This window comes from Peromyscus leucopus, chromosome 18 (assembly GCF_004664715.2).
Source record: "Peromyscus leucopus breed LL Stock chromosome 18, UCI_PerLeu_2.1, whole genome shotgun sequence".
Taxonomy (NCBI): domain Eukaryota; kingdom Metazoa; phylum Chordata; class Mammalia; order Rodentia; family Cricetidae; genus Peromyscus; species Peromyscus leucopus.
In genome coordinates this window covers 7,368,429-7,395,980 of record NC_051078.1, presented here as the reverse complement: position 1 = coordinate 7,395,980, position 27,552 = coordinate 7,368,429, and the positions used below count along the sequence as shown (strand labels likewise).

At 42.2% G+C, this 27,552-nt stretch overlaps 1 protein-coding gene across 5 annotated transcripts in view; it reads right to left on the bottom strand.

Annotated features, from left to right (window-relative positions):
* Positions 1-27,552, bottom strand: part of Mon2 (MON2 homolog, regulator of endosome-to-Golgi trafficking) — a 73,288-nt gene that overhangs the window by 13,728 nt on the left and 32,008 nt on the right. For 2 of the 5 annotated variants that reach the window (XM_028869586.2, XM_037196731.1), the window contains 21 exons: positions 25,705-25,786; positions 24,763-24,947; positions 23,348-23,460; positions 22,579-22,683; positions 22,167-22,247; positions 21,752-21,825; positions 21,578-21,668; positions 17,630-17,731; positions 16,743-16,745; positions 16,446-16,556; positions 15,367-15,542; positions 13,542-13,704; positions 11,787-12,080; positions 10,455-10,653; positions 7,702-8,327; positions 5,045-5,188; positions 4,416-4,433; positions 4,003-4,131; positions 2,708-2,898; positions 1,473-1,533; positions 339-462 (listed from right to left, as the gene is read on the bottom strand). In XM_028869586.2, the coding sequence (XP_028725419.1) occupies positions 339-462; positions 1,473-1,533; positions 2,708-2,898; positions 4,003-4,131; positions 4,416-4,433; positions 5,045-5,188; positions 7,702-8,327; positions 10,455-10,653; positions 11,787-12,080; positions 13,542-13,704; positions 15,367-15,542; positions 16,446-16,556; positions 16,743-16,745; positions 17,630-17,731; positions 21,578-21,668; positions 21,752-21,825; positions 22,167-22,247; positions 22,579-22,683; positions 23,348-23,460; positions 24,763-24,947; positions 25,705-25,786 (3,072 nt within the window). The remainder of the gene's footprint in view (positions 1-338; positions 463-1,472; positions 1,534-2,707; positions 2,899-4,002; positions 4,132-4,415; positions 4,434-5,044; positions 5,189-7,701; positions 8,328-10,454; positions 10,654-11,786; positions 12,081-13,541; positions 13,705-15,366; positions 15,543-16,445; positions 16,557-16,742; positions 16,746-17,629; positions 17,732-21,577; positions 21,669-21,751; positions 21,826-22,166; positions 22,248-22,578; positions 22,684-23,347; positions 23,461-24,762; positions 24,948-25,704; positions 25,787-27,552) is intronic. The other 3 variants (XM_037196730.1, XM_028869588.2, XM_028869589.2) reach the window with 3 other exon arrangements.

Here is a 27,552-nt window from a genome sequence, read left to right as displayed (position 1 = left end):
CCCGGCACAGCGCCTTCCCGCACAGCGCCTTCCCGGCACAGCGTCTGCACACAGCAGGCGCTCACACTCCCTGCACACAGCAGGCGCCTGCCCCTTAACACGTGGTAAGGCGTTTCCCCTAAGTCACAAGGCCACAGAATGAGTGACCTCTGTCAGCCCGTGACTCCGTTAGATCCCACAAGTAGCTCGGGACTCATGTCATCAGAGCGACGTCCCCTCATAAAGGCACACCACACCCCTCAGAGTGGCCTCCCACTCTCCGCTTTATAGTTAAACAGCTTCTTCAAAAGCACTTCATGCGTCTTACCGCCGTGAAGCCTTTGAAGGCACACACACACCTGTAAACGAGGACGACTGGGAGTGGATGGAGCCCCTGTTGAGCATGGTCATCATCTGGCCCACAAACGCTTTAGGAATAAGATTGGCGTAGGGGAGTATCTCTGCACTGATAAGCTGAACGACCTGAAACAACAGGGGACTCAGACATATTCTTTTCATCAAAAGAGACCGACTAAGTATAACTTCTAGAGTAAAAGTTCAATTTTATTTCTTAAGAAATTAAAGAACCTTCCCTGATTACTATACTACATGAACGTCTACTGTTACTGTACAACCTGACCACTGACGCTGTTTACTGTACTACATGAACGTCTACTGTTACTGGACAACCTGACCACTGACGCTAAGGTTACTGTACTACATGAACGTCTGTTACTGGACAACCTGACCACTGACGCTAAGGTTACTGTACTACATGAACGTCTGTTACTGGACAACCTGACCACTGATGCTAAGGTTACTGTACTACATGAACGTCTGTTACTGGACAACCTGACCACTGATGCTAAGGTTACTACACTACAATTTTATAACATATTGATCTTCATTCCAACTGTAAATATACAGAAAAACTGAAACTCACCCATGATAAAATAAAATCTCCAAAATTAAAATTAAACTTACTTTTTATAATCAGAAATAATAAACTATGAGAAACTAAAGTTACACTCATTTCTGTCAAACACCTTATCCTGACATAAAGTTTATTTTATCCCTGAAAGGAAAAGAAAAGCTCATCCAAGTTTTAAAATAGTAACGGCAACACTTGCTAGATATATGAAGAAGCCTACACTCTCAAGTCTACACCTGAAAATCATGGATTTGATTTACTTAAAAGCTAAGCTATCTCACTTAAAGACAACAGAGCCCAACTCCATCACCAACCCAATCTTCAAAGCTAAAAACTTCACGGGGCAGGATGGCTCAGTGGGTCCAGAACTAAGTCAAAGCGGAAGACTCCACCAAGTTGTCCTCTGACCTACATCCAGGCCACACAGGGCGACAGAGAGAGGCATGCATACATCACACACGTGCCCTTCCCCTACTAAAATGAAAAAAATTTAAAGTCTTCAAATTCCATTTACAATCCTCAAATATAGTAAAAACCAGGAAATTTTTCTAAGGTTGCTTACTTCAACATCAATACTTTCATTTCTTTGAAATTCTTGAATGGAAAGATTATCCGGAGGTATGCTAAAAAAGAAAAAAAAAAGATTTGGTTTTTAAAGGTAAAACATATCCTGAACAAACAAACAGAAAAGAGACAAACAGTACTCAAAGGATAAAACATTAGCTCTTACTCCTTAGGCTGAGACATCACGGTTCACTTTAAAAAATTCACTTTTAAATTCAAGTAGTTATTAAAACACTCGGACCACTTGAACTGAACATCAGTAAAACTAAACTTCTCTTGGTATAATGTATAAAAAGGAAAGGTTTATAGATAATACCATCCACAGCTAAACTCAACATTGAGAGTACAGCTGAATTTCTTTTTTTTCGAGACAGGGTTTCTCTGTGTAGCTTTTGTGCCTTTCCTGGAACTCACTCTGTAGCCCTGGCTGGCCTCGAACTCACAGAGATCCACCTAGCTCTGCCTCCCGAGTGCTGGGATCAAGGGTGTATGCCACCACCACCCGGCACACCTGAATTTCTTCATGCTGATCATGACACAAAAGACCCTCAATCAAGCCCATTAATTTGTAAAACACGCATTAAATCCTTTACAGTAAATGTAAGAAGAGAACATCCATAGAGAAAAAGCCTAATTTAGATTTTCTGAAACTAACTTATTACAGCAGGAACAGAGAAATCAATAGTTCTGAAAGAATCAAGGTGGACGGACTCTAGACTTTCTGCTTCATGAAGAGCAAGATGGTCACAAATTGAAACCACCGAGAACAGAACAACAGTGACAACAGCAGCTGGACTCAGCCAGTGTCTGCGGAGCTGCGTCTGCATTCCTCCCGTGGGTCCTCACTGCAACCCCAGTCAACAGAGGGGAACAGTGAGGCCGCCGCAGTGCCTAAGAACACGTCTGCCATCACACCTCAGGTAAGGCCCCCATTTGAACTGCTTTATCCTACTTTCTTTTATATTGCATGCTTCAACAGCACCAACGCCGTCAGGTTTAGAGGGATGTGCACAGTCTGACACTACAGCTCGATGGTGAGCAGGCCGTCCAAGGACACAGCTAAGCACCAAGGCCTCTGCATCAGGCCTGGTCTTCCAGCACAGTGACGGTCAACACCCTTCCTCCTCTGGCTGTCAGTCACTAGGCCACACCGGTGCCGTCCAGCGTGTCTGGGCCGTCCACCCAGGTCTCAACAGCTCTTTAACGGCTCTTCACTCCGATCAACGGGCTGACCTTTTGGTGAAGAGGAAGTCCTCGAGTGTGCTGGCTAGCTCTGGCCACATGCTGTCAAACTTCCCAGAAGCAGCGTGCTGTCGAGCGACAGGCAGCCCAATGGAGAGGACTTTGAGGAGAGACGCGACCGCCAGCTTCCATGTGCTTTCCGAAGGGCAGGAGTACTTCAAACTGAGAGGAACCCTGAGAGTCTGAAGAGGAAGACAGTTAAGATGGGTTAAAACACACACAGCTGCACTCAGAACAAAACACTAACAAGACTGAAAAAACAGCATCGCAGTTAGCGTCACTGAAAAGACTAAGAAAGACGGATTCACAGGCACAGTCCCCAAAGCCTGCTTCCTACAAAGACACACTTCACTTTGTTTGGAACAGGGCTTTTGTATGCCAGAATGCCCAGTACCACCGAGCTAACTCCAGCTCTGAAGGCTACATGGTTTTTATTGGACACACAGTCTCCCTGACGTAGCTCAGGCTGGATCCAGCCTGTCTGTCTGTCTCCGGTCTCAGCCTCCTGAGTGCTGGTTACCAATGTGCCGCGACCATGCCGCCCGCATTCACACCATCCCCAGCTAGCCTCCCCTGCTTCTCCCAGCAGGACGGAATTTTGTTCAGATGCGTCTCCGTTCAAAAGAGGTCAGTACTGCAAACATTTCCCCAGTGCTTAGGGGAGAGCTAGCAAGCCAAATACCGCTACTTTCAAGTTTCATACCTAAAATTCCTTGAGTTTTATATTCTCCTCAATATTTTAATGTATTTTTTCTAATAGTGCAATAAATTAGCCACGTAACAATATAAAACTTAAAAGTTTAGGTTTAGATTTGTCCTTCAAAGAGAAGAAGAAATTAATGAACAGAGTTTAAACTTAAACAAAACCAACATGGCCATCTATATACTATATACACAAGGAACTGGCCTTTTAAGAGTGAGTCTGCATCACCAGTTAAGCTGATGCTCTGAGTGCATCCCTGGCTACTAAGCATCCTCAAGAGTCGATGATTCTTTAAGACATATAATGAATCCACTGTGAAGAAAGACCTTAGTAGGCTGGAGATAGTTAGCAGAACAGCATCTGCCTGGCATTTGAGAGGCTATGGGATTAATCTCTAGGACTGTGACACCCCACCCCAAAGTATCGCATAGATTAAAAAAGGGGGGGGGTTGCTACATACAATGCATGCATTTGAAGTCACTATAAGTAACGTTTTTCATTTATTCCAATATATCGTCTAAAGAGAAATTTCAATTATTTTATAATATCAAATAAAATTAGAGAGAGAAAAAAGATGCACTACCTTAATAATACTCTGGAGGACTTTCTCGCTCACCACTGCTTTATGACAGGCTGTTTTTTGGTACAAATCCACAACTACTTCCAAAGATCTTTCAGCAAATGGTACATAATTCAAGGCAACCCATTCCGCCTAGAAGGTAATATTTTCACATGGAGTTAAAGATAATGGGACTGAAGGAAAGGATATTGTTTTTGAAAAGAAAGCTCCTTTTCCTTACAAGTTCAGGCCTTGGTTCTAGATCAGATCATATTACATGCAAAGGTTTCAAAAACATATGTACTTCATAAAAATCACTTTCAGCCAGGCAGAAGTTACAACTACTGGGGACGCAGAGAGAGCATTCTGTCAGGACTGGGAAGATGGGCTTTACTTGTTGCCAGGAGGTTAGGACAGTTTTAGGAAATTTAACTCACCGGTGCAAATAGTTGGATCTATTGTGATTCCATTGTGATGCAAGACAAATAGAACGAGAAAAATTAATACATATTAAAACTACTTTCGGACTATATATAATTATAATTTTTATGTTGAGTGAAGAAAATCAGCATGTACATGCATTTAAAAATTTACTTTTGTTCTAAGTCAAAACGAAGATATAATTTGCCAACTAAGGCTATGGAAATTTATATAAAAATCCAACTAAATTTCACACCAGCAATGGACAACTTATTGAGTACACACAGATTTCTTCATCTTGCATATCTATTTGATATCTATTTGAAGGTGAGGTTAGCCTCAGAGATTTACAGGCCATTTTACAGAGGAATGAGGGAGCCAAGAAAAAGGTACAGTGGAACTTTCACTTCTGAAGAAACAAGGGATGTGGCAGGGCAAACTTTGAGGAGGGCCATCCGGGAGAGGAGAGACATGAAGAACAAGAAGAAAAGGACCACAGACACGGTTTCTCAGTACCATTTCTACGCTGTAACAGACACAAGGTAAGAATGAAAACTCCCGTTTCTTAGGTACCCAAAGTTTGCCTGCATTGGATCTCACTTATAAGCCAGGACTCATCACAGGATAAACACAATTTGTAAACTACCTGATTGTATTTTGCATTTGCAATGTGCTTTGTCTCCAGCTGTCCGTACTGTGGAGGTTTACAGGAAAACTCTACAAAGGCCAGCAACTGGTCAAATATAGCTGGGTACATTATCTGCATGTTCTCTGGTCCAACACAGATGGCCTACGAAGCAATAAGTGAACATTAGGATGCATAGTGTGAGCTCTAGAAAGTTCTTCCCTGTGCGCTCATTTGCTCACCCAAACAGTCCTGAGAACCGTTCCGTCTGTCTCGTGCAGTATGCATGTTTTCACACTTGGAATTCAAGGTATTTAAACAATGTAAGTAAAAGCCAACCTGAAAGTGTTCAGTCAGGTTACACACGATTTTAACGAAGTGTGATTCATTCTTTAACACGGAAGGGGGAGGGAAAGGGCTAGCATATTAGACAAGTGCCAGGGGATGGATGCTGAGGTGCAGTGTCTGAGATCTGCCACAGTGCAGCCGTGAGGCCAGCATTAGGTCAGGACGAAGCTGACTTCACTCTAAGTGCTATCTGTTCATGGACACAACAGCTGATCGCTGCCTATGCCTGTCTATATGTTCACAGCCGTTATATTTGAAAAACAAATCAACCTTAAAAAAAAATCAAGCAAAATTATTTTAGTGATTAAAAACAAGTTTTTAAGTTTGGAATGGTGTTATTTTTCATTTTCAGAGCCAGAGATCAGAACAAATTCCTCGTAGCCATAATGAATAACTATTTGTTCTTTTTCTGCTAAAGTGGAGTTATTAAAAAGTAAAATCTCAGCCGGGCGTTGGTGGCGCACGCCTTTAATCCCAGCACTCGGGAGGCAGAGCCAGGCGGATCTCTGTGAGTTCGAGGCCAGCCTGGGCTACCAAGTGAGCTCCAGGAAAGGTGCAAAGCTACACAGAGAAACCCTGTCTCGAAAAACCAAAAAAAAAAAAAAAAAAAAAAAAAAAAGTAAAATCTCAAGTTTCACCTTGAAAAAGAAAGAGTGTATGTGTTGTTCTTTATTACCCTATACGTGTGTGTGACAAACCTGAATATGTAGTTATGAATTCAAGAATCTGGGAGTTCTCCAAATGAGTACTTTTTTTTGGTAGAAAACCTTTTTTGTTCACTTTAGGGAAATGTATAAACAATGTATTTGTGTTATTTAATCAGAGGGGAAAAGTTGGATGAATTATATTTTTTCCTCAATGAAAACTTTTACAACTTATTTTGATTTCAGTCGTGGAAATTCATGCCCCTCAACCAATCTTTGAATGTCAGATTATCTTAAATTTTGAGTTTGTTCACAGTTTATTTCTTGTACAATACAACAATATCTTTACACAGATAAAGAACTGTTGCTTGGCCTGACTGTCTCCAGAGGCAGTTTATGGATACCATGGTCATTAGAAACATCGCTGGCATGTTCATCATCCCAGCTGGGTAGAAAGCCACCCATGACAGCGCACGGATGAGCTTGGACAGCAGAGCAGAACCTGGCTCCCTCTCGTCTCTGACACTGAAATGGCTGATTCCTGAATTGGCCTTTTCTGTTAGTGTTTGTTTCACACTGTAGCTAAGGCTGGGCTTAAACTTCATGTGAGCCTCCCTGCCTCAGACTTCCAAGTGCTAGGGTCACAGGAATTATTACACCCAATTTTGTTCACCTTTTCTTTTTCTTTTAACACTTTTTTTTTTTTTGGTTTGTTTTGGTTTTTTTTGAGATAGGGTTTCTCTGTGTAGCTTTGGAGCCTATCCTGGAACTCCCTCTGTACATCAGGCTGGTCTTGAACTCACAGAGATCTACCTGCCTCTGCTTCCAGAGTGCTGGGATGAAAGGCATATGCCACTACCCGACTAACCCATTTATAAGTGTGTACATACACTCGTCCCATGGCATGTATGTGGGAGGTGGAACCAGGGACCACAGGCAGGCTTGGAAGTAAGCTCCTCTACTCACTCAACCACACTGTTAGCCTTTGTTTAAGATTTTGGCAGTTATGAACTGTAGAATCAACTTCCTCGATAATCTAAAACCTCTTTCATTTTGATATGATCTTTCTTCCCAATTTGAATTTATTCAAATATTTTTAGATCTGTTTAAATCTGTAATTTGTTGTTGTAGAAAACAAAATACACAGCTAAAAATATGCATTTTAAAGTTGCAGTAAGAAAAATACTTTTACATGCTTACCCTTGTGTCTTAGTATAGGCTACCAATAATTTCAGAATTAACTTTATACTGCATTCTTTTTTTTTTCTTTTAAATGAGCATTGATTGGTATTTTGCCGGCATGTATGTCTGTGTGAAGGTGTTGGGTCCTCGGAACTGGAGTTACAGACAATTGTAGCCTGCCATGTGGGTGCTGGGAGTTGAACATGGGTCCCCTGGAAGATTCCAAATCCCAGTCAATGTTCTTAACCCCTGCGCCATCTCTCCAGTCCCAGAATTAACTTTAAGTCAACTGAAATTAGAGGACACAAGGACCTTCTTAACGACTGAAAACAGACCTGAATTACTTATTTTGAAAATATCAGGAAGAGGAAGTTTTTAAAATCCTGACAATCTTAAATGTATCCCAAAGTATACATACACAGCAATCTCAACAAATCCGAATTTATCTTATGAAGCTTACTGGAAAATAAGAAAATGCAGAAACCCGTATTCACTATCGTTTACCTTTTGGAGAACATCTAAAGCTGTAAGCACGGCTTCCTGTAAACTTGTCAGCACTGCTTCGGTGTAAGACGGAAGGATGAAGGGGGACGCGTCTGAACTGATGGGGACCGAAACTGCACTGTGCAATATGACCCCCAGCTTCTGCAGGTCGTCCATGTTGAAGCCAGCTTTTATGTGCTGGTAGAGAGCTGGGAAGATCTGAATTAAAGCTGTGAGGAAAGGCTGGCTGGGAATAAAGGTCAGCTTATCAAAAGTAACAGGGGGCTTTGTGCTTTCAGAACCAATTCTATACCAGGCATTCCAGGCAGCCCACCAGAGGTTCAAATCTTCCAGCTCATCAGTCACTACGGGTGGCTCAGAACTGTATCTCCCAAGTTTGTCTCCGATGGAATCTGTTCTGACAAATGGCCTGTTCAGGCCTGGGCCTGCAATGCTTCCTATAAGGACGGGCACGGGCACATTAACTACAGGTGGTGTCTCAGGCTTCTCCGAGTCTCTGACAGGGGACACAATCTGTAAGATTTCCTGGAAGCTCTTCAGAGCAGCCAGGGACACTTCATTGTTTTTGCTGAGTGCGGCTGACTGAATGTGGTCAAGAAGAACATCCCAAGCTCTTGAAAAGTCTCCTGTGTCAAGAAAAGGGGGGAAAAACCAATTACCACAAAAATGACCATATACTCTTAGACACTTGGGAGCATGTTTGCTTTATTTTCTGCTTAAACTGACATCAAACTCAAAAGAATGTAATTAGGTTCTGAGGTATTAAAACCATGAATTAGGGCCTGGCAAGATGGCTCAGAGGAAAGGCACCTGCCATGCAAGCCTCAGAGTTCCATCCCCAGAACCACAAAAGCCTGCTGGGTAGCCCGCCTCTGTAACCCAAAGCCTGCTGGGTAGCCCGCCTCTGTAACCCAAAGCCTGCTGGGTAGCCCGCCTCTGTAATGCAGACACTCACTAAAGACATCAGGTGGAGACAGGCCAGTTACCCTGAGTGCACTGAGTGGCAGAAACCAGAGACCCCGTGTCAAACAGGCGCCAGGAGAAAATCAGCTCCCCAGAGCTCTCCTCTGACGTCCACATGCTGAGCAGAACCTGTACACACACACACACACACACACACACACACACACACACACACACACGCACGCACGCACGCACGCACGTCCTCCATGCACAAGCAACACGAACGCAAACTAAAAAGACAACAGCACAGCCAGCTGGGTGGTGGTGGCAAATGCTGTCAGTCCCAGCACAGAGAGGCCGGTCTCTGAGTTCGAGGCCAGCCTGGTCTACAGAGAGAGTTCCAGGACAGCCAGGGCTACACAGAGACCCTGTCTCAAAACCACCGAGGGGACCGGGAAATGGCTCACTGGGGGACGCGCTTGCCATGCAAGTGTGAGGACCTGAGTTTAATCTCTAGTGTCCATGTTGGGAAACAAAGCAAACAAAACCAAAGAGGTGCGGTGGCGTGGGCTTTATAGTCTCAGAGTGTGTGCTGGGCGAGCATGAAGACGGAGTTCAAATCCCACCACTGTATGAAAACTAGCTGTGGCTGCGTAGGAGCCTGCGACCTCAGCGCTGTGGGCAGAGACAGAGAGTGACAGCGGACACACAGTGCTGTCTGCTGACCCTCCGGTACCCCAGTGCACGCACTCACACACACAGGTGTGCAGACCTCTGCCACACCACTAACGGTCGGTCCAACAGTACCACCGTCTCCACCACTGCCACCAACCCAAGCATTACAACCTGCCCTTGGGTTCTCGGCCTCAAAGACACCGCCGATCCTAATGGGACAGTCTTTATTTGGGGCACTGCCGTGGACACTCTAGGAATGCATGCCATCACCCCTCGCCCCTATACTCCGGGTGACAGCAGCTCTCGTCCCTCCATAGCACAATAACTACCAAATGTTTCCTACAAAATCAGCCATAAATTTGGTCGTGCTTTAGAATCACCAATTTGCATCAATAGTTTCCACACCAGTCCGCCATGCCATTTAACTCTCTCTCTCTCTCTCTCTGTCTCTCTCTCTGTCTCTCTCTCTCTCTCTCTCTCTGCCTCTCTCTTCTCTCCAACCAGAGTGATCTTTTTGAACCTAAAGTATGATCAAGTCACTTTAGAGTTTAAACTTCTCATCATTTCCTGGTTTTTATCTGCTGCTAGGATGAGGTCTACGTGCTGAACACATTTCACACGGTCGGACCTCTTACTACGTGAACACCTCCTTGAGAATCACATTTCTCTCACACCCGTGTCAGACCTTCAAGCATGCTGGTCGTCACTGTTCCTCCGCTGCAGTCTTTCATCTTTGTGTCTGTGAGGCCATGCTCACTTCATCTTACCCGGCCTGGTGAACTCCTTCGTACACTGCATATCTCAGGTAAACACTGGGTTCTCAGGAGCCACTAGAGGCTCCACCCTCCTACTCTAAATGGAAACCGACAAGGCCCCAGCTCCCTTTGTGGCATTTACCACGGTAGCCATGCTGCGTTTATGGGCATAATTATGGTCTTCTCTCAGGTTCAACACTGGACGTGTCCTGCTCATCACTACACCCTGGCAGGCTGGTCCAAAGGATGCAGGCAGTACTTTTCCCTCAATGAAATGAACATGACTCCACCACACTAGTTAAGACTGATTATTCCTGGGAAGTAGTACTATATATCAAGTCCCAAAAAATCTCCAATGAGTGTTCCAAATTTCTTTTAACATAACTAACTTGTAAACAGAAAAAGAAAACACTTAGGCACCTAGTGGCTGCAGTAAGTATCGTCTGGTATTGAAGATTCTTGCCACGCCAGCCAACGTTAACACCCACGTCTCAGCCCATTGTTTCTCTGCTGTGTCTCTTGAGTGATGAATTAAAATATTTCCACCTCCAGACTCAATCTTCTCTTTGTCTGCAGTTGTAGAAGATTCTCGAACTCGGTCCAGTAGATGAAAGAGTACCTAGATATTTATTTTAAAGGTCATAAAAAGGTCATTGACAGCATAGCTTAAGTAATGGCAAAAAAACCCTAGAAGTTATAAAAATAGGTAACAATTTCATTAAATCTACATAAATTAGAGGAAACTGACTAAAATAGGCAACCAAGTATTTTAAACTTATCCCGAAGGTCATAGACTATGAAAAAGGAAACCTAACGGGACAGAACATCAGCTAAGACTTGTTATCTGTGGAACATCTATGGGATAATAAATACTAGAGACAAGGACGAAGGTCCGCAAAAAGTATTATTATGGAGATGCCCAGACTGAGCTGAGAACTAAATGACTCAATAAAGTATTGGAAAAGCAGTCAGCACTTGGCGAATGTCACACTTAAAGGACAATCAGAACAAATGGGATTGGGGGAGGGGGTCCGAACAGAGAGCAGAGGAGGTGTGCTTTATCAAACAGAAAACTGCCAAGAAGATGAATTAATAATGCTAGACACAATGTCCTGGGTTCCATTCCCAGCAGAGCAACGAGAAAGGAAAGAAGGAAGGAAGGACAGGAGAGGAACGAGAAGGAGGAGGAAGACAACCAAGGTTGCTACATGCTGCTTTTAGGAATGGGGGACTGATTTATCAGGAAGAACAGAGTGGAAGAGGGAACAGAGATAGAAACCCCAAGTCTCTGTGGGTGCCCATGTTCCTGTGTGCATGTGTGCGTACATGCACACACACACACACAAAGACACACTCACACACACAGACACACACACACACACACACGCACAAGCGGGCGCGCGCACACAGAGAGACAGACACACCACGAATACACATACACATACACAGAGACACACACATACCCACACACAGACACTCACATACACACATACACAGAGACACACACACCATGAATACACATACACAAGACACACACACATACCCACACACAGACACACATATACACACAGAGATACGCATGCACTCTCACACACACACACACACGCGCGCACACGCATGCGCACACACACAGTAAAAATAACGACAAATGCATGGGAAGGATTCTGTAAAAAGCCGACTCATGTACTTGGAGGATATGTACTGTAAAAGCACGTGTCAACTGAAAGCCCCAGCCCAGCCCACCTCACATACCTTCCAGATAACCGTGGGCCAGGTTGAGTGCTGCAGCAAGGTCCCGTGTGCACCAATCGTAGAAAACAGAGTCTGGCCTGCACTCTTCCGCACAGCGGGGCGCGGGTCCACACAAAGCTCCCCCAGTTTCGCATAAAGACACAGCCACAGGCAGTCAAATGGGGGTGCAGGGTGGAACGGCCGATTTAGAGACACTCCCTTCTCCTCCGCCTGCTTCTGCTGGGCTGCCTCTTCTTTATTTAACTCTTTTTCGATAGTTTCCCCTCTTTGGAAAAAATAATCTGAAATATTCCACTAAAAAGAAAAGTATAAAAATATAACTTTAATCATAAATTTTGTTTAAACTTCAGAATAGGCTTAATAAAAGTATTTCTCTTATTAGTGTCTCTAATTTCAAGAAAATGTGGCTAATTATTCTGTCTTACTGTTAACTTTTATTAATGTCCTGTACTTTTTATTATGACATTTTTCTATTATATATAGAATAATGAATTTCAATGTGTTGATATACATAGTACCTAATCATTATAATTGTTAACTATAAAATACATTAAAAAAAACAATACAGCCGGGCGTGGTGGCGCATGCCTTTAATCCCAGCACTCGGGAGGCAGAGCCAGGCGGATCTCTGTGAGTTCGAGGCCAGCCTGGGCTACCAAGTGAGTTCCAGGAAAGGCGCAAAGCTACACAGAGAAACCCTGTCTCGAAAAAACCCCCCAAAAAAAAAACAAAAAAAAAAAAACAATACATTAGCAACACAACAAAATTCCTTAGTATCATTTAATAATTTATAATTTCATACAAAAAGAACTAGTTAACATACACCAAAGACTTCATTCTCCACGATAGTAAAGTATGTGAATTAATGATGGTGGCCAATGATGGAAACACAGTAAAGGAGGGGTGTCTGGGGTAACTGAGCCCTCAACTAACCAGCTGCTCTTTGGCAACAGGTTTGTATGTAACAGATTACACTGTCTTCTATGCTCACGTTTCGTTTTGGTTTTTAATAGAAAAACACTAACTTACTTTGTGTGAGACATTTAAAGTCCAATTTTATGGAACTTCTGAGTTATAATAGCATTTAGGAGATTTTAAACAATTACCTTCAAATAGTACTTAACTAACTTACGAGAGAAATTTAAATTCAGCTTTATAAACTTTCTGAATTTTAACAACAAGTAAGAGAGTCCAATTTCCTTAGATAAACTACAAATATTGGGTGCAGTTCTCTTCATATTTACTTCATGTATTATACTTGCAATACCCTAACATACCACCTCTATCTATACTCACAATATGTAAAATACTCACATGTCAATAATTCAATAACCAATACACACATGCCTGTCCCAGAGCCTTCACTATAATATGCTGTCTCCTGTGTCTAACAATGTTGTTGGCACACTACAAGTCTCCGTAAACTGTAAACAAAGCTCTGCTACTAGCCTATGAAAGTGTTATTCAAGTTAGTTAAGATCCCTACATCTGCACATAATGCCAAATCACGAGCCTCCTTTCTACATCTGTGCTGATTATCGCACTAAGTCCTCTCTCACGAATTTTAAAGCTCGGTACAGCAAACCTGCAAATGTCCTGCTACTGATGGTCTGTTTCCGAGATTATTTCAGGATGTTTGGTACTTAAAAGTCAGTAAAAATTTCCAGAGTCCAGACCACACTTCTAAGTATTCACTTATGCTTACTGCATAACTGTCATTTAAAACGATATCATAAGAAAAGCAATGATACTTACCAATAAGCCTATTGAAGTTAAGCTAATATTAAGTTCTTGGTTATGAAGTCCAAAGCTACCTGCAACATCTACAACTATCTGTAGGCAAGAACAAGGCATTGTTGGTAGGAAATCTGTCACAACCAACTGAAGACACTGGAAGGCAGTTCTTATTAGTGATTCTCTGAAAACACAGAAGAAACGGATAATGCACATTTAAAAGAAAGGTGTGAGAAAACACACCTACAATAATCTCAACCAAGCAAACTTTTACTTTCGAATTTGAACAAGGAAGTTCTTCCTGGTTGCCATCCAAGGAAGGCATCCCAGTGTGCAGAATTCCTCCAGTTCCTACTTTAGATCCTGCCTTGACTTCCTGACCGACGATGACTGGGATGTGTTAAACCAAAGAATCCCTTTACTCCTCAAGTGACCTCTGGTTATGGTGTTTATCCGAGCAATAGAAAAGAAACTAGAACAAATGGCAAATAATGTCAATGAAAAACAACAACTACTATCAAGCTTTCGATATGCTATGGAGTTTCTAAGTACTGAACGCATATTAATTCATTTCATCCTTACAGGATACATCCTGCTTTGTAAACTGCATTGAGTTGAGAAGATCAACTCAACTTGATGTAAATTGGTCCTTTTTACTTTAATCATTCCAATATGTTATACTTTTAAAGAAATTTACTATTACAAATGCTTAAATATTAATTTTCTCTACTAGTCTCATTAATTTTCACAATAGTTTTAACATAAAACTCAACAACAGCCAGGCATGGTGACACACTCCTTTAATCCCAGCACGGGGGAGGCAGAGGCAGGTGGATCTCTGTGAGTTCAGGGCCAGGCTGGTCTACAGAGTGAGTTCCAGGACAGCCATGGGTATACAGAGAAACTCTGTCTCAAACCAAACCAAACCAAACCAAACCAAACCTCAACTATGCTTGTCACTAAGAGAAGGCTGTGTGTGTGATATTGCAGAATCTCAGACAAGCACATCCAGTACTTGCTGATCCCCTCCACTGGTATTCTAGCCTACATTAAGCAAAACCCTAAATCCCATTCAAACGTTCCCCCTGGATTCCCTATTTATTTAACGGCATCCTATTCACAAGTTCCCCTCAGTCAGAGACCTGAGGATCGTTCTAGACTGCCATTTCTCCATTGCCCCCAGAGTCCACTGTAATCCTCCAATGTCTCTTACTTCTAAGAGAGCACCTGTCACTACTTCCACACTTCCTGCTCTCCCCCTGGCTCTTCCAGTCACAGTGGCACATCTGTCAACTGCATATCTGATTAAATTATGTCACTCCCCTAAAATGCCTCCCAAATATACTCAAAGTAAATGCAAACAGCATTTTAAGGCACACAAAGTCATTTCTAAGATTTGTAGCTCTGGCTCCACCCCTTACCACTAGAGCTTTCTTTTGTGGTAAAGTGCTTTCTCACTTGTGGTCTACTTGTATTCCAGGTAGTGGCTGTTTATTGTGTACTCAGAATGGCCGAGAAGCTCAGTATTTGGGATATACTAAACACAGAATACATGTTTAAGAAACAAATGAATAAAGTCATTTTAAAGCAATTTTTTAAGACTTCTTAATATATGTGGTCCTTTAGATCTGTTATGAAATGTTAGGTTGGCTTGTTTATCTTATAATAAGATCTTATATATAATATAAATGTCCTAAAACAGCATATCTCCTACCCTTTTAAAACCAAAATAGTACTTGAGAGTTCCCAGCGCTAACTGGGGGTAGTTTATGGTAAATCCTGGACATGAGCGGGATGGACCCGTCCTGACTCTCTTACGTGTTGGGCATCCATCTCCAACACTCACCCTTGATCGTTTCTGATTGCTCCCATGACTCCAAGAACTAAAGGCCATCCAGGCCCGAGACTGTCCCCCTGACTCTGCAGAATCTGCAGCACACATTCTAATTGCTTGAGTCGAATATCCGGATGGTTAATACTGGACATCTCCTTTAGCGGGTTCAACAAAAGCAGCTGCAGTCTCTAGAAGGGACAAGAAGGGAATTAGGAGAGGACAGGAGGAGCAAAGACGGCTTTCTCACAGCCGCCCCGCCTCGCCTTCGTCCTTCGGCAATGCCGTCTCTCTGCCGCCTAAGTCAGTCTAGAAGTCTTGGGTCAGGTGACCTTGCACCTCAGTGTCCTCAGCGCTGGGACTACAGAGTGCACCACCTCTCTCTCCTGTTCCCTCTGAGGGTCGATTCAGCTCCACTCACAGGACTGTGGCAAACACGAAGGGCCCACTAACAGAACACAGGCTGTGATTTCTCTAGCAGTAATCTTTGGAGGTTTGTCACTTAGCTCTGTTTTCTTTTTTTGTTTTTCGAGACAGGGTTTCTCTGTGTAGTTTTGGCTGTCCTGGATCTTGCTCTGTAGACCAGGCTGTCCTCGAACTCACAGAGATCTGCCTGGCTCTGCCTCCCAAGTGCTGGGATGCACACCACACCACACCCTGCTTCACTACCGCTGCTTCTGCCCCTGCTCTGTCCCTGTGTGAGGGACGGCAGCGGCGGGGACAGGGCAGAGGAGGCCCCGGAGAGAAACTTTAGCCCTTCTCCAAGAGGGCTATCTGCAGACTGGAGAACAGCTCCAGGAAATTTCACTTCAGTCAGCATCATGGAAATGTTTTCATGAAGACCACCCTAAAACTGTTAGCATTAAAAAGCAGTCCACAGCCCCCAAGTCAAACAGAATACCGTCTCAGAATTCTGTTTTAGATATTGGCTTGGTGGCACACACCTTAAAATCCCAGCACTTGGGAGGTGAGGATGGGAGGCCAGGCGGGGTCCCTCAGGCCCTGCCTCACCCAAGAAGACTTACACTACAGTATCATGAGATGCCCCTGACATAAAATGACAGGTGCGAGCGATCGTGAAACCCCGTCTCTACCTGGTTCTGTGAAAGGGGAGGCTCGTGGTTAAAGGTCAGCCCCGCTTTAATGAGGGACGTCAGGGCTTCTGCTCCCCATTCTCTCATTCGAGAGTTCGGATGCTGGCACACCTGAAGAAATGTACGTACAGTAGGATTACATTTCATTGTATACGTCAGGTAAGAAACATGCAGTAACTTGAGAACAGGAAAACCAATGCTGTATTACAGCTTTGTAGGCATTTTACAACTTAAAAATATCATACATTCAGTAAAGAGTAAAAGAAAAATCATATCCAAAATTTTCTGTAAGCTTACCTTCTGAATAAAGGCAAGGGGAGGCGATAGAGAGAAAGACAAAAGACAAAAGATGAAAACTGAAACAAGTCACAGGAAAGGAAGGAGTCCATGACTGCAGGAATTACGTCACCAGAGGAAACAGAAGCAAGCGTCTCCCAAGGGTTGGCTGCTGCTGCTTTTGCAGTCCCCCAAATTGGTGCAAGGGATTGAACCCAGGACTTGAATATTTGATATGACCGTTGGCACACTGTCTTGAGCCTAATCTCACCCGATAAGATGGTTTAATCATAGAGAAATCTGCACATAACCTTTATGGATAAATTTAATTCCAATAAAATGGGTAATATTTTAGGAAGACTAGTTCTCTCTCTCAGGTTTCTAAAATAGCATTAAATGACTATGGCCCCCAAACAACACCCAAACCACAAACGTTGTACCAACCGAAGCAGCTGGAGTTAAACGCCAGCTAATTATCAAGGCTCAAGTGGAGGAAGAGATGTAGCTAGACAAAATTCTCTCACTACCTATGATTCAGTGGCAGCAAAACACCTTTTTTCTCTCACGCTACCTCCACTGTAGCAAACCTGGGACAAGGTCTATCTGTGAATCACTTGCATCCCAAACGTCAAACTTCCAGAAACACCTGAAATTAGGTGAATCAAGATCCTGTCGTCAAAGGAAACCATTCCCAACAGACAGCTGATATCATGGTATTTCACAAACTAAACCTTTACCATTTTTATTTGATTAGCCCTTCCCCAAGCTAGTTACTGCACAACTACACTCTTAAAATGTAAGGGGCAGGGAAGGGGAGGGAAAGGCAGTCTGTCGTTATGTTGAATACCAAGATCAATGTACACACCTCTATCAGCAGAAATAAGCAGTATTTAAGAAAGAGAGTTCACCTCAAGCAGATGGCCAGTTAGAGGTCTCCATAAAATCTCTATTCTGTGCATATTAACTAGACCAGTTTCTAACAGTTTGGCAACAGCAAAGAGAGATGGTTCCTGAGGAGGAAACATATTACATTTTGATATGTTAAAGGAATTCTGAGAACTAGCTGTGAATAAAATAGAACAATACTATGATTAAGTTATGATTAGTCTCTATATGTAAAGTCAGCAGTAAATATAACAGAACCTATTATCATAAGGCAAGTCTTTTTGCCACTCAAGAACAGCTCCTCAAGTTACCCCAAAATCATACTGGCACAAAATGTGAATAAGCTATAGACCTTAAAGACCTACAAATCCAATTTTTAAAAAAACATTTCTATACTAACATTTTATGGTACTGAAAACATTTGTAACATGAGAAATGTTTAATAGTATCCTTTTCTTCCCTAATGGAAGCTGTAAATTAAGGTACCCCGGGATTATAAAGACAACTGGTACATGAGCTAATCTAACAGGCCCCCTAAGAATTATGGCAGAAAGTTCACGTTTATGGAGAGCTACGGTAGAAGGTTAAGACTGATACCCACAGAGTTTAAATGGCTGCGGTCTCACCTTGACTTATGTCAACTACAGTATCTACTGAACTTTCTGATGTGAGAAATGGAGAGAACAGTATATAAACTCGATCACGTCAGAAAGCACAGGGTGAAGGCGAGTCTCCCGAGTGGGGACTCCCTGTACTACTACTTTCCTTCCTCCTCATGAAACGGGGTATACACGACAATCCTCTGCAGCAGGTACAAGAACACACTCATGTCCTGGATTCATACCTAAAGACTTTTTACCAAAGAAGCTTTAACTCAAGTTCCATGAGTTCTATATTCTACTCTAATTTTGTTTTTGTTTTTGTTGTTGGTGGTGGTTTTGGTTTTTCGAGACAGGGTTCTCTGTGTAGCTTTGCGCCTTTCCTGGAACTCACTCTGTAGCCCAGGCTGGCCTTGAACTCACAGAGATCTGCCTGTCTCTGCCTCCCGAGTGCTGGGATAAAAGGCGTGCGCCACCACCATCCAGCTTCTACTCAAATATTTTAGTGTACTTTTTCCAATACTGCAATAAATTAATCATGCAAGAATATGAGACGTTAAAAAAGAGTTTAGGTTTAGATTTGTCCTTCAAATAGAAGACAAAACATAATGAATAAAAGTTTAATCTTAAAAACAAACAAACCATGGTCATCTATATACTATATCTAGATAAGGAACTGGCCTTTTAAAAATGCGTCTGCATTGCCCGCTAAACTGATGCTCTGCACTCTGAATGCACCCCTAAGTAGTGAGCATCTTTAAAATTTGAGAGTTCTTGCCGGGCTGTGGTAGCACTCACTTTTAATCCCAGCACTCAGGAGGCAGAGGCAGGCAGATTCTGTGAGTTCAAGGCCAGCCTGGTCTACGAAGCGAGATCCAGGATAGCCAGGGCTACACAGGAAAACCACGTCTTGAAACATCAAAAAAAAAAAAAAAAGTTTGAGGATTCTTTAAGAACTATAACAAATCTACTGGGAAGAAAGACTAGAGATATAGTTCAGCAAAAAAGGGGGACAAGGATATCTTGTCCATGTAGGACATTTTTAAAGTCTATCTTATATATTTTTATGAAACTTATACTTGAATATTGTTTTGTGATGGAAACAGAACCCAGGACTCTTTGACTTACACGTTTTATAAAAGTTTTGCTTTCATTCCATAGTCTCCAATTCCCTTTTAAACTGGAAACCTCTTATTTTCTTTATATGTCATAGTCAAGTGTCAGATATGTGAATAAGCATGATGTGTTTATCAAACAGAAACAATTCACAAAGCACTGCAGATTTGCTTGGACTTCATCTGGTACTCTATTAAAATATTATAGTTTTGTGTTGAAATTTAATTTCAAGATGCAACATTTTTCAAGATATCGATAAACTGATTAGTTTACTATTGTATTTAATGTTATTCTTGCCTGGATTTGGAACAACTAATAATACATTATTTCAAGCACCTGAGTGTTCTTGTCGTTAGCTAGATATGTATGATATGTAAACCATACTCTAGTAAGAACTCTTTCTGTCTTATTTTTATCTTTGTATGTGTTTGGGTACTGCATATATGTCTGCTCACCATGTGAAGGCAGTGCCCAAGAAAGCTAGAAAAGAGCTTTGATCTCCACACAGGAGTTAAAGACGGCTGTGAGCCACCATGTGGGTGCTAGGAAGCAAAGCTGGGTCCCCTGGAAGAGCAGCCAGTGCTCTTAACCTCTGAGCTAACTCTCTTGTCCCTAATGAGAACTTCTGCTTGATTGTTTTGTGGCTGACCTGGACTAACCGAACTTCATAGTCAGATCTGACTATGGATTTGAACTTCAGATTTTGCCACCTGCATCTCCCAAGCACAGGGTTATAGGTGTGAATCGCCAATACCTGCTTTTGTGGGATGCTAAGGACGCAGTCTGGTCTCATGCACACACGGCAAGCACTCTACCACCTGAGCTACTGTTCAGCTCCAGGAGAGAAGAGACAAGTCACGAACAACAATGATAATTCAGAACTTCGGAGACAACCGAGCTTGAGGTTGTATAGTTATTATTAAAACACCGAATTGTCGGAGCTAGAGAGATGGCTCAGTGGTTAAGAGCACTGGTTGTTCTTCTAGGGAACCCAGGTTCAATTCCCAGCACCCACATGGCAGCTCACAACTGTCTGTAACTCCTGTTCCAGGGGATCCAACACCCTCACACAGACACAGATGCAGGCAAAACACTAATGTACTTAAAATAGAAATAAATAAGGTTCAAAAGTATCTGATACTGCAAAAACTGCACAATTGTTGGGGGGGAAATAGGGAGTATACCTCAACTTAGAGGCACAGGGGCACAGGCAGGGGTTTTCTGAGTAAAAAAAAAAAAAACAAAAACAAAAATCTGAATTGTCTTCTTATATTGGGAAGTGATCAAACTATACTTATTTTGAAATGTAGAAAGGGGGCTGGAGAGACGGCTCATTGGCTAAGAGCGCTGGCTGCTCCTGCAGAGGACTGCAGTTTAGTCACACTAACGGCTCACACCTGTAATTCCAGGGGACCTACTACCTTCTGACTCCAAGAGTACCTGAATGAATGCACATATACATACACCATTTCAGAATGTACAAAGGACTTCATTCATGTTTTACAGTGCTAGGACCTCATGCCCATTAGACAAGTACCATGAGTCACTCTCTCAACTAATAACTATTTTATTTTCTGATTCACTTTTTCTGTATTTATTTTTGTGGTAATGGAATAAAACCCAAGGCCTCCCACAGTGTAGGCAAGTGCTTTACTACTGAATTCTGTTAGCCTCAAACACAGTTGATTTAAAATAACAATTTCTAAACTATGACTAGACTCAAATTTTCCTGGGTTTTATAAATGTTACAGAAAATGTGCAGTATGGACAGGGATGTTCTTGAATGCCATTATCAGAAGTACTGTTCTATACTTACCTGACAGAAGTCCTATTCTACTTAATTGATGGGCAATGAAAACATTTAACTGCAGCTTTTGGGGGGGGGGGTTCCATTCCTATGATGGCCGCACAGCACAGCCACCCAAATTTGCCACACACTTTTCCTAACCGCAATCTCGCAAACCCAAATCATAAATGCCAAATACAAACACTATCAAGATATTTTATGAAAGCTAGCTATAAAAACTCGGTTGCATTACTGATAAAATACTAAGAATTTTCAGCACATAAGAAAAAAGAGGCATCATTTTAAAGTCTATCACATACTTAGACAGATCACAAGCTACATCACGCCCTCTTTATTCCTCCTTCTACAAATGGTCAACACTGACAGGCCACTGTTACCAGTGCCGCCGGTCAAGCACTAAGGTCACTTATACACCGCGTAGGACTAGAAGGAAATGTAAATCACCACACCTTATTATTTCCATAGGCCATATCCATTGCTTCTAGAGATAAGGAACAAAGTGCATTGATTAAATGATGCAAAGATACGTCATCAAGATACCTAAAATGAAAAGGAAAAAGACAATTTCATCTCAAATATACAGCTAGCAACAATGTGGGGGTCGACTGAGAACACAGACTCACTGTGAGCTTTCAAAGAGCCTTGAAAGAATGTTGGAAATCACTGGCAAATCTGTCATCACTGCTGTTGTTAGAACCTAAAGGAAAGACAGAGTCAAATGTAAAGTGTGACTTTCTGTTTGTTTGTTTGTTTTATTTTATAATTAGTTTAATTTTACATATCAACCATGGATTCCCATGTCCTCCCTCCTCCCACCCCCAGCCTTCCCCCCCAACCCACACCCCATTCCCACCTCCTCCAAGGCAAGGTCTCCCCTGGGGATTCAGCTCGGCCTGGTAGATTCAGTTGAGGCGGGTCCAGTGCCCTCCTCCCTACACCAAGGCTGAGCAAAAGTGTCTCAGCATAGGCACTAGGTTCCAGAAAGCCAGCTCATGCATTTTAAGAGGCACCCACTGGATAGGAAGGGCTGTCACTCACTGTACTGGGTCCTTCTACAGCTCTTCCAGGCTTCAAGGCGCCACCACCACTAGGCTTTAGTCCCAGAATCCACACAAGATGCTGACAATTAAAACAAGTTTATAAAACTATAAAAATTCTAGTAACTAAAATCAGTAGCAATATCTCGCAATAAAAATTAAAATCGGTAGTTTACTAATAATTAAAATCAAAATAATTAGCACCATTCATATAAAATAATTATAGCATGCAGAAGCAGTAGATAGGGCATTATAAGTGGTCCATTACTTCCTAAAATAGAAGCCTATAAGCCACTGTTTTATGCCTTCTCATCTTCTCCTTTTTCATACTATTGATCAGGCCGGCCTGCAGGACCAACAGGCATGTTTAGTTGTTAGCAGCTATCAATCTAGAACCTGACGCTACAACGCACCTGCAGAGTTGCCAAGACCAGCTGCCATGATGTCCCGAGCACAGCGCCATGGCAGTGGGCCAAGTTGAGTAGAGTCCTCATGCACTGGATGTTCTTGGAAGTCAGCTATGTGGAAAAAGACAGATTTGCAGCAGCTGCTCTAGAGTCTTCAAAATCAAATCAGCATGCATGTGTTGAGAGACTGTCTTAAATAAAAGCCAAGAATACTAAGAAAGCAAGTTTGGATGGTTTGCTTAATTAAAGTTGTGTTATCAGAGCTGGGGAGATGGTTCACGGAGTAAAATGTTTGCCATGTGAGTGTGAGGGCTAGAGTTCAGATCCCGATAACCCACACTCATGTTAGGAGGGCATGGTGACCTGCCTATAACTCCAGCCATGGGGAGGTGGAGACTGGGCAACCTAGACAAGCAGGAGAGCTCCTCATTCAAGACAGATAGAAACCCCGAGTCAGTAATAATGTGGAGCAGCAGAGGAAGACACACACAAACACATGTACACACTTGATGGCCTATACATATGTGCCAACATATGTATACATATGTGAATGCACACCACATAAACATACAGATGTGCAAAAGAGGTTGTATTATTAAGTTGGTTATGATAATGTCAAGAAAATAGATAACTAGCTTGTTCTGGAACATCCTCCAGGTAAAAGAAACTAGGTAAGTAATAACACTTGGCAAGTACCAAAAAAAAAAAGGGTACGACAGTCTCATTGATCGTTCATCGGTAACCAAATTAAGCCCCACCACCCCAGCTGCATTACCATTACTGTTCCTTGAGGCTGGACCGCTAGAGGTTGACCCACTGCCACAACCTGCTGGTGGGATTCACTAGACGGACTTATCATCATGACACTGTGGCCCTGGATAGAATATGCTAGAACACAAAGGAAAGTCTGAATGCAAGATACTGCTTTCAGCTCTTTCAAGGTAACATTATATCGTTTTATATTGTAAAACATTAATTTGAATAAAGTTCAACCATAACAATTAAGCAGCAGTACTATTTATCCAGATGCATACAAACATCTGAAAACTCCTAAGGTGTAAACACTAAAAGAAGCAAATATGAAATAGTTTCTATATAAATTGTTAAAATTATTAAACTTGGCAGCTCATTTATAAGTAGAACAGAATCAGGACACATTAACTATTTTTTTTTTTTTTTGGTTTTTCGAGACAGGGTTTCTCTGTGTAGCTTTTGCGCCTTTCCTGGAACTCGCTTTGGAGACCAGGCTGGTCTTGAACTCACAGAGATCCGCCTGCCTCTGCCTCCCGAGTGCTGGAATTAAAGGCGTGCGCCACCACTGCCGGGCTCACATTAACTATTTTAAACATGTATCTATGTGTACTTTTCTAGTTAAAGGTAAATGAATTTTGAGTGTGAAATCTGAGTGTCACATTGAAATATATGTATATTAAATGTACGCTATGTTACATTTAAATATACATACATATAAATAGTGTTTAAATGTACACTGTATTACATTTAAATATACATACATATAAATAGTGTTTTCAAAGTATTAGCCAAGAAAATTGGTTTTTGAATGTTAGTGGTTAGAATATAAGTGGTTGGAAATATTATAGTTCTACTAGGTCAATAGAAAAACAGCAATCATCACTCAACAATGTACTATAGTTTACAAAGGAATGTTGGAATTACACTATTGTCTCTGCATCATCATGACTTAAAATTGCTATCATTATATTCTTCTTCTCTCCACCCGTTTTTCAGTGCAGAGCAGAAAAGAAGGGATGTCTGCTAACGGCCACACTGGGAGGAGAGACATAAAGGCCCAGTGACCCCAAGTCACATCTCTCTTCCCTTTTAAACAGATGAAAGAACTGTTTTAGCCAGGAGGTGGCGCACGCCTTTAATCCCAGCACTTGGGAGGCAGAGGCGGGTGGATCTCTGAGTTCAAGGCCAGCCTGGTCTACAGAGTGAGATCCATGATAGTCAGGGCTACACAGAGAAAGCCTGTCTCAAAAAAACGAAACCAAAATGAAAACCAAACCAAACCAAACCAGAACTGTTTGGAAGAGGTGGACAGAACGGGAAGGCAGGAAGCTAGCTGCCGGAGGCGACTACAGTCAATGCACAGAAGGGGGGGGGGCTGAACTCACACTTCCTGTCATCCCACTAGACAGAGAGAAAGCTGCGCAGTTTACCGCTTACATTTATTGGAAAGAGTAGCTGCAGTGGTGGCGTTCAGCACGGTGAGAGCATAGTGCGGAGGCAAGGAGCCTTTGCAGATTGCGGTGATAAAGGCGTCCCTTGAAGTCACGAGGCCCAGTCTTCCACACAGAGCAGCCATAGTCAGTTCAGCTTTTAAAATATTCTCGGTGGCAGCCTCATCTGTGCTGAAAAGATAAGGCATTTTGTTTATCTGATTAATTTATTTTAGGTTACACTTTAAAACAAGATGTGGGCTTACACGGTCAGTGAGGTTTTAAGAAAAGCTAAAACCAACAGACTTAGCATGCAATTTGAACCTACTAACCTGATATCTAAAAAGCAGAACTGTGTGCTGCGATGCACACACACAGTTGGAAGGAAGATCGGCAACTTAAAGATTTCACTGAAAATACCAAGCATTTTATTATTCATTTTGTTTTGAGACAAGCTCTGTAGTCCAGGCTGGCCTCCAACTCCTTGTGATTCACCTACCTCAGCCTTCTAAGTGCTGGGGTTACAGGCAAGAACCACCACACCTGGCATTAAACATCTTGAAATCAGTTAAATCTCAGGAGAAACATCAAGCAAAGGGTAAGGCTTGGCATACTACAAGAGTTCTGTAATCTGAAAATGTATTTTTATTAAAGTATGATGACAATTCCAGTGGGAATTCAGAGCAAATGCGGGCGCCAAGGGGGAGGGACAAAGAGCATCGTTTTTTTTTTAAGAAATGATACAGCGATGGCAATGTTAATTATCCTAATTTTATCACGATAGTGTGCACACAAATGATAATACTGTGCATGAAATGAAAAATAAGCGACAAAGTTCTAATCATACGGAAAACTCAGGTAGAAAATACATTCTGCGGACAAGTGGAATGAAATTTTGTGTTAGTTTGAACTGCAATGACGGAACAGAAAACTCACAAAGACTTAGTACCTGGCATCAAGAAGAAGGGAGAGCGCAGCAAGAAGACCACACCAGCAGGCGCTCACCATCTCTTCCCAAACAGCTCTACTAACTGAAAAGGAAATACAACACTTAGTCATGTTATACTTGCTACAATCAACTGTCATCTATGAAATTCAAATATTCTACTAACAACTCAGTTATTAGACACAAACACTAATATCTAAAATATCCAAATAATGAAAATGTAGAATCTGTGATAGTTTCATAATAAAAAGTCTTAAAGTTAAGTTGTTTTAAAACATATATTGTAGCAGAGCGGTGGTGGCACACACCTTTAACCCCAGCACTCAGGAGACAGAGACAAGGCAGATCTCTATGAGTTAGAGGCCAGCCTGGTCTACAGATCGAGTTCCAGGACAGGCACCAAAACTACACAGAGAAACCCTGTCTCGAAAAAACCAACAACAACAACAAATGTATTATAAGATACTTCAATAACTCAGTTAACTAATATCTTTTTAAAAATACATAGCTCCACTTTCTCCTCCCTATACCTTCAATAGACCAAACTGTCCATCTGTGAGATCAACTGGAAATTAGTGCAGACTACCATCTAAAATACTTGCTCAACTAGAATACAGTTATATCTGTTGAGAATCAAGCAAGTAAGTAAACACATGAATAAAATGGCATTGGGTACCTCATTGTTGGAGATAGGATTTACAAATATGTAAAGTTAAAACTGACTCTATAGAAATGGATGGGGACTAGAGAAGCTGGGGTGATGCCTTTAATATAAGGAAGCAGATATTTTCAAATCCAGACTTGCAGTACATGTACCTCTTTGCCAAGTAGCAAGAAGCACACCTCGTGACCACATGTCAGTCTCAATACTATCCACCAGGGCTCCTTGGAAAACTGAATGACATTTGGGCTGGACAAGAAACATCTGAGATCAGGGCAGAAAATCCTGTAGTGTTAAACTGTAAGGAGCACCAAGAGAACATCCGAAATGTCAAAAGAATACTGCCCCGCTTCAAAAGCCTCACTCTGAGCATCACACCAAAAACTGATGGCCACTGATTATATAATTCTTTGGAGTCAATAAAAATCTAGTTTTATTCAAAAGTGAACATCTCCAAAAATGATACAAACTGGTATTTTTGCATCTTCACATATTGATAAATCAAATCAGTAGCTAAATTAAACACAATAATTGCCCTGTGCTAATCTTAGAAATGAATAAATCAATTTGGGATCTATCCTTCTAAAAATGTCAAGGTCATATAAAACAAGAACTAAAGAACAGTGTTCTGCTATGGGATGCCTTTCTGTACACTGTGAATGTGTGTTGCTCTGACTGGTTGATAAATAAAGCCGTTTGGCCTATGGCAGGGCAGGAAGAGCCAGGTGGGAAAATCCAAGGGAGACAGTGAGAGGAGAAAGGAGAGGCAGGGGAGACGCCATCCTGCCGTCCAGGGAGCAGCATGGAGAGGCACACAAGTGAAGCCACGGAACACGTGGCGACATGTAGATGAGTAGAAATTGGCTGAGCTTCGTTCTCAGAGCTAGCTAGCAAGAAAACTGAGCCATAGGCCATGGCTGTGCAACCCGTAATTGATATAAGCCTCTGTGTGTTTATTTGGGTCTGAGCGGCTGCAGGACCGGGCGGGACACAGGAAAACTTCCAGCTACAGTGTTCTACATTGTAGAAAAAAATATCCATATACAGCAATAAATTCAACAAACAAGGGACAACAAAACAACAAAGCAAAACACTGCGACAACTGACAAAATGTGGTAAGATCTAGACTGAGGTGAAATACTGGATTGACCTAATTTCTGCCAGTAACTGCATCAGAATGGGGAAGATGA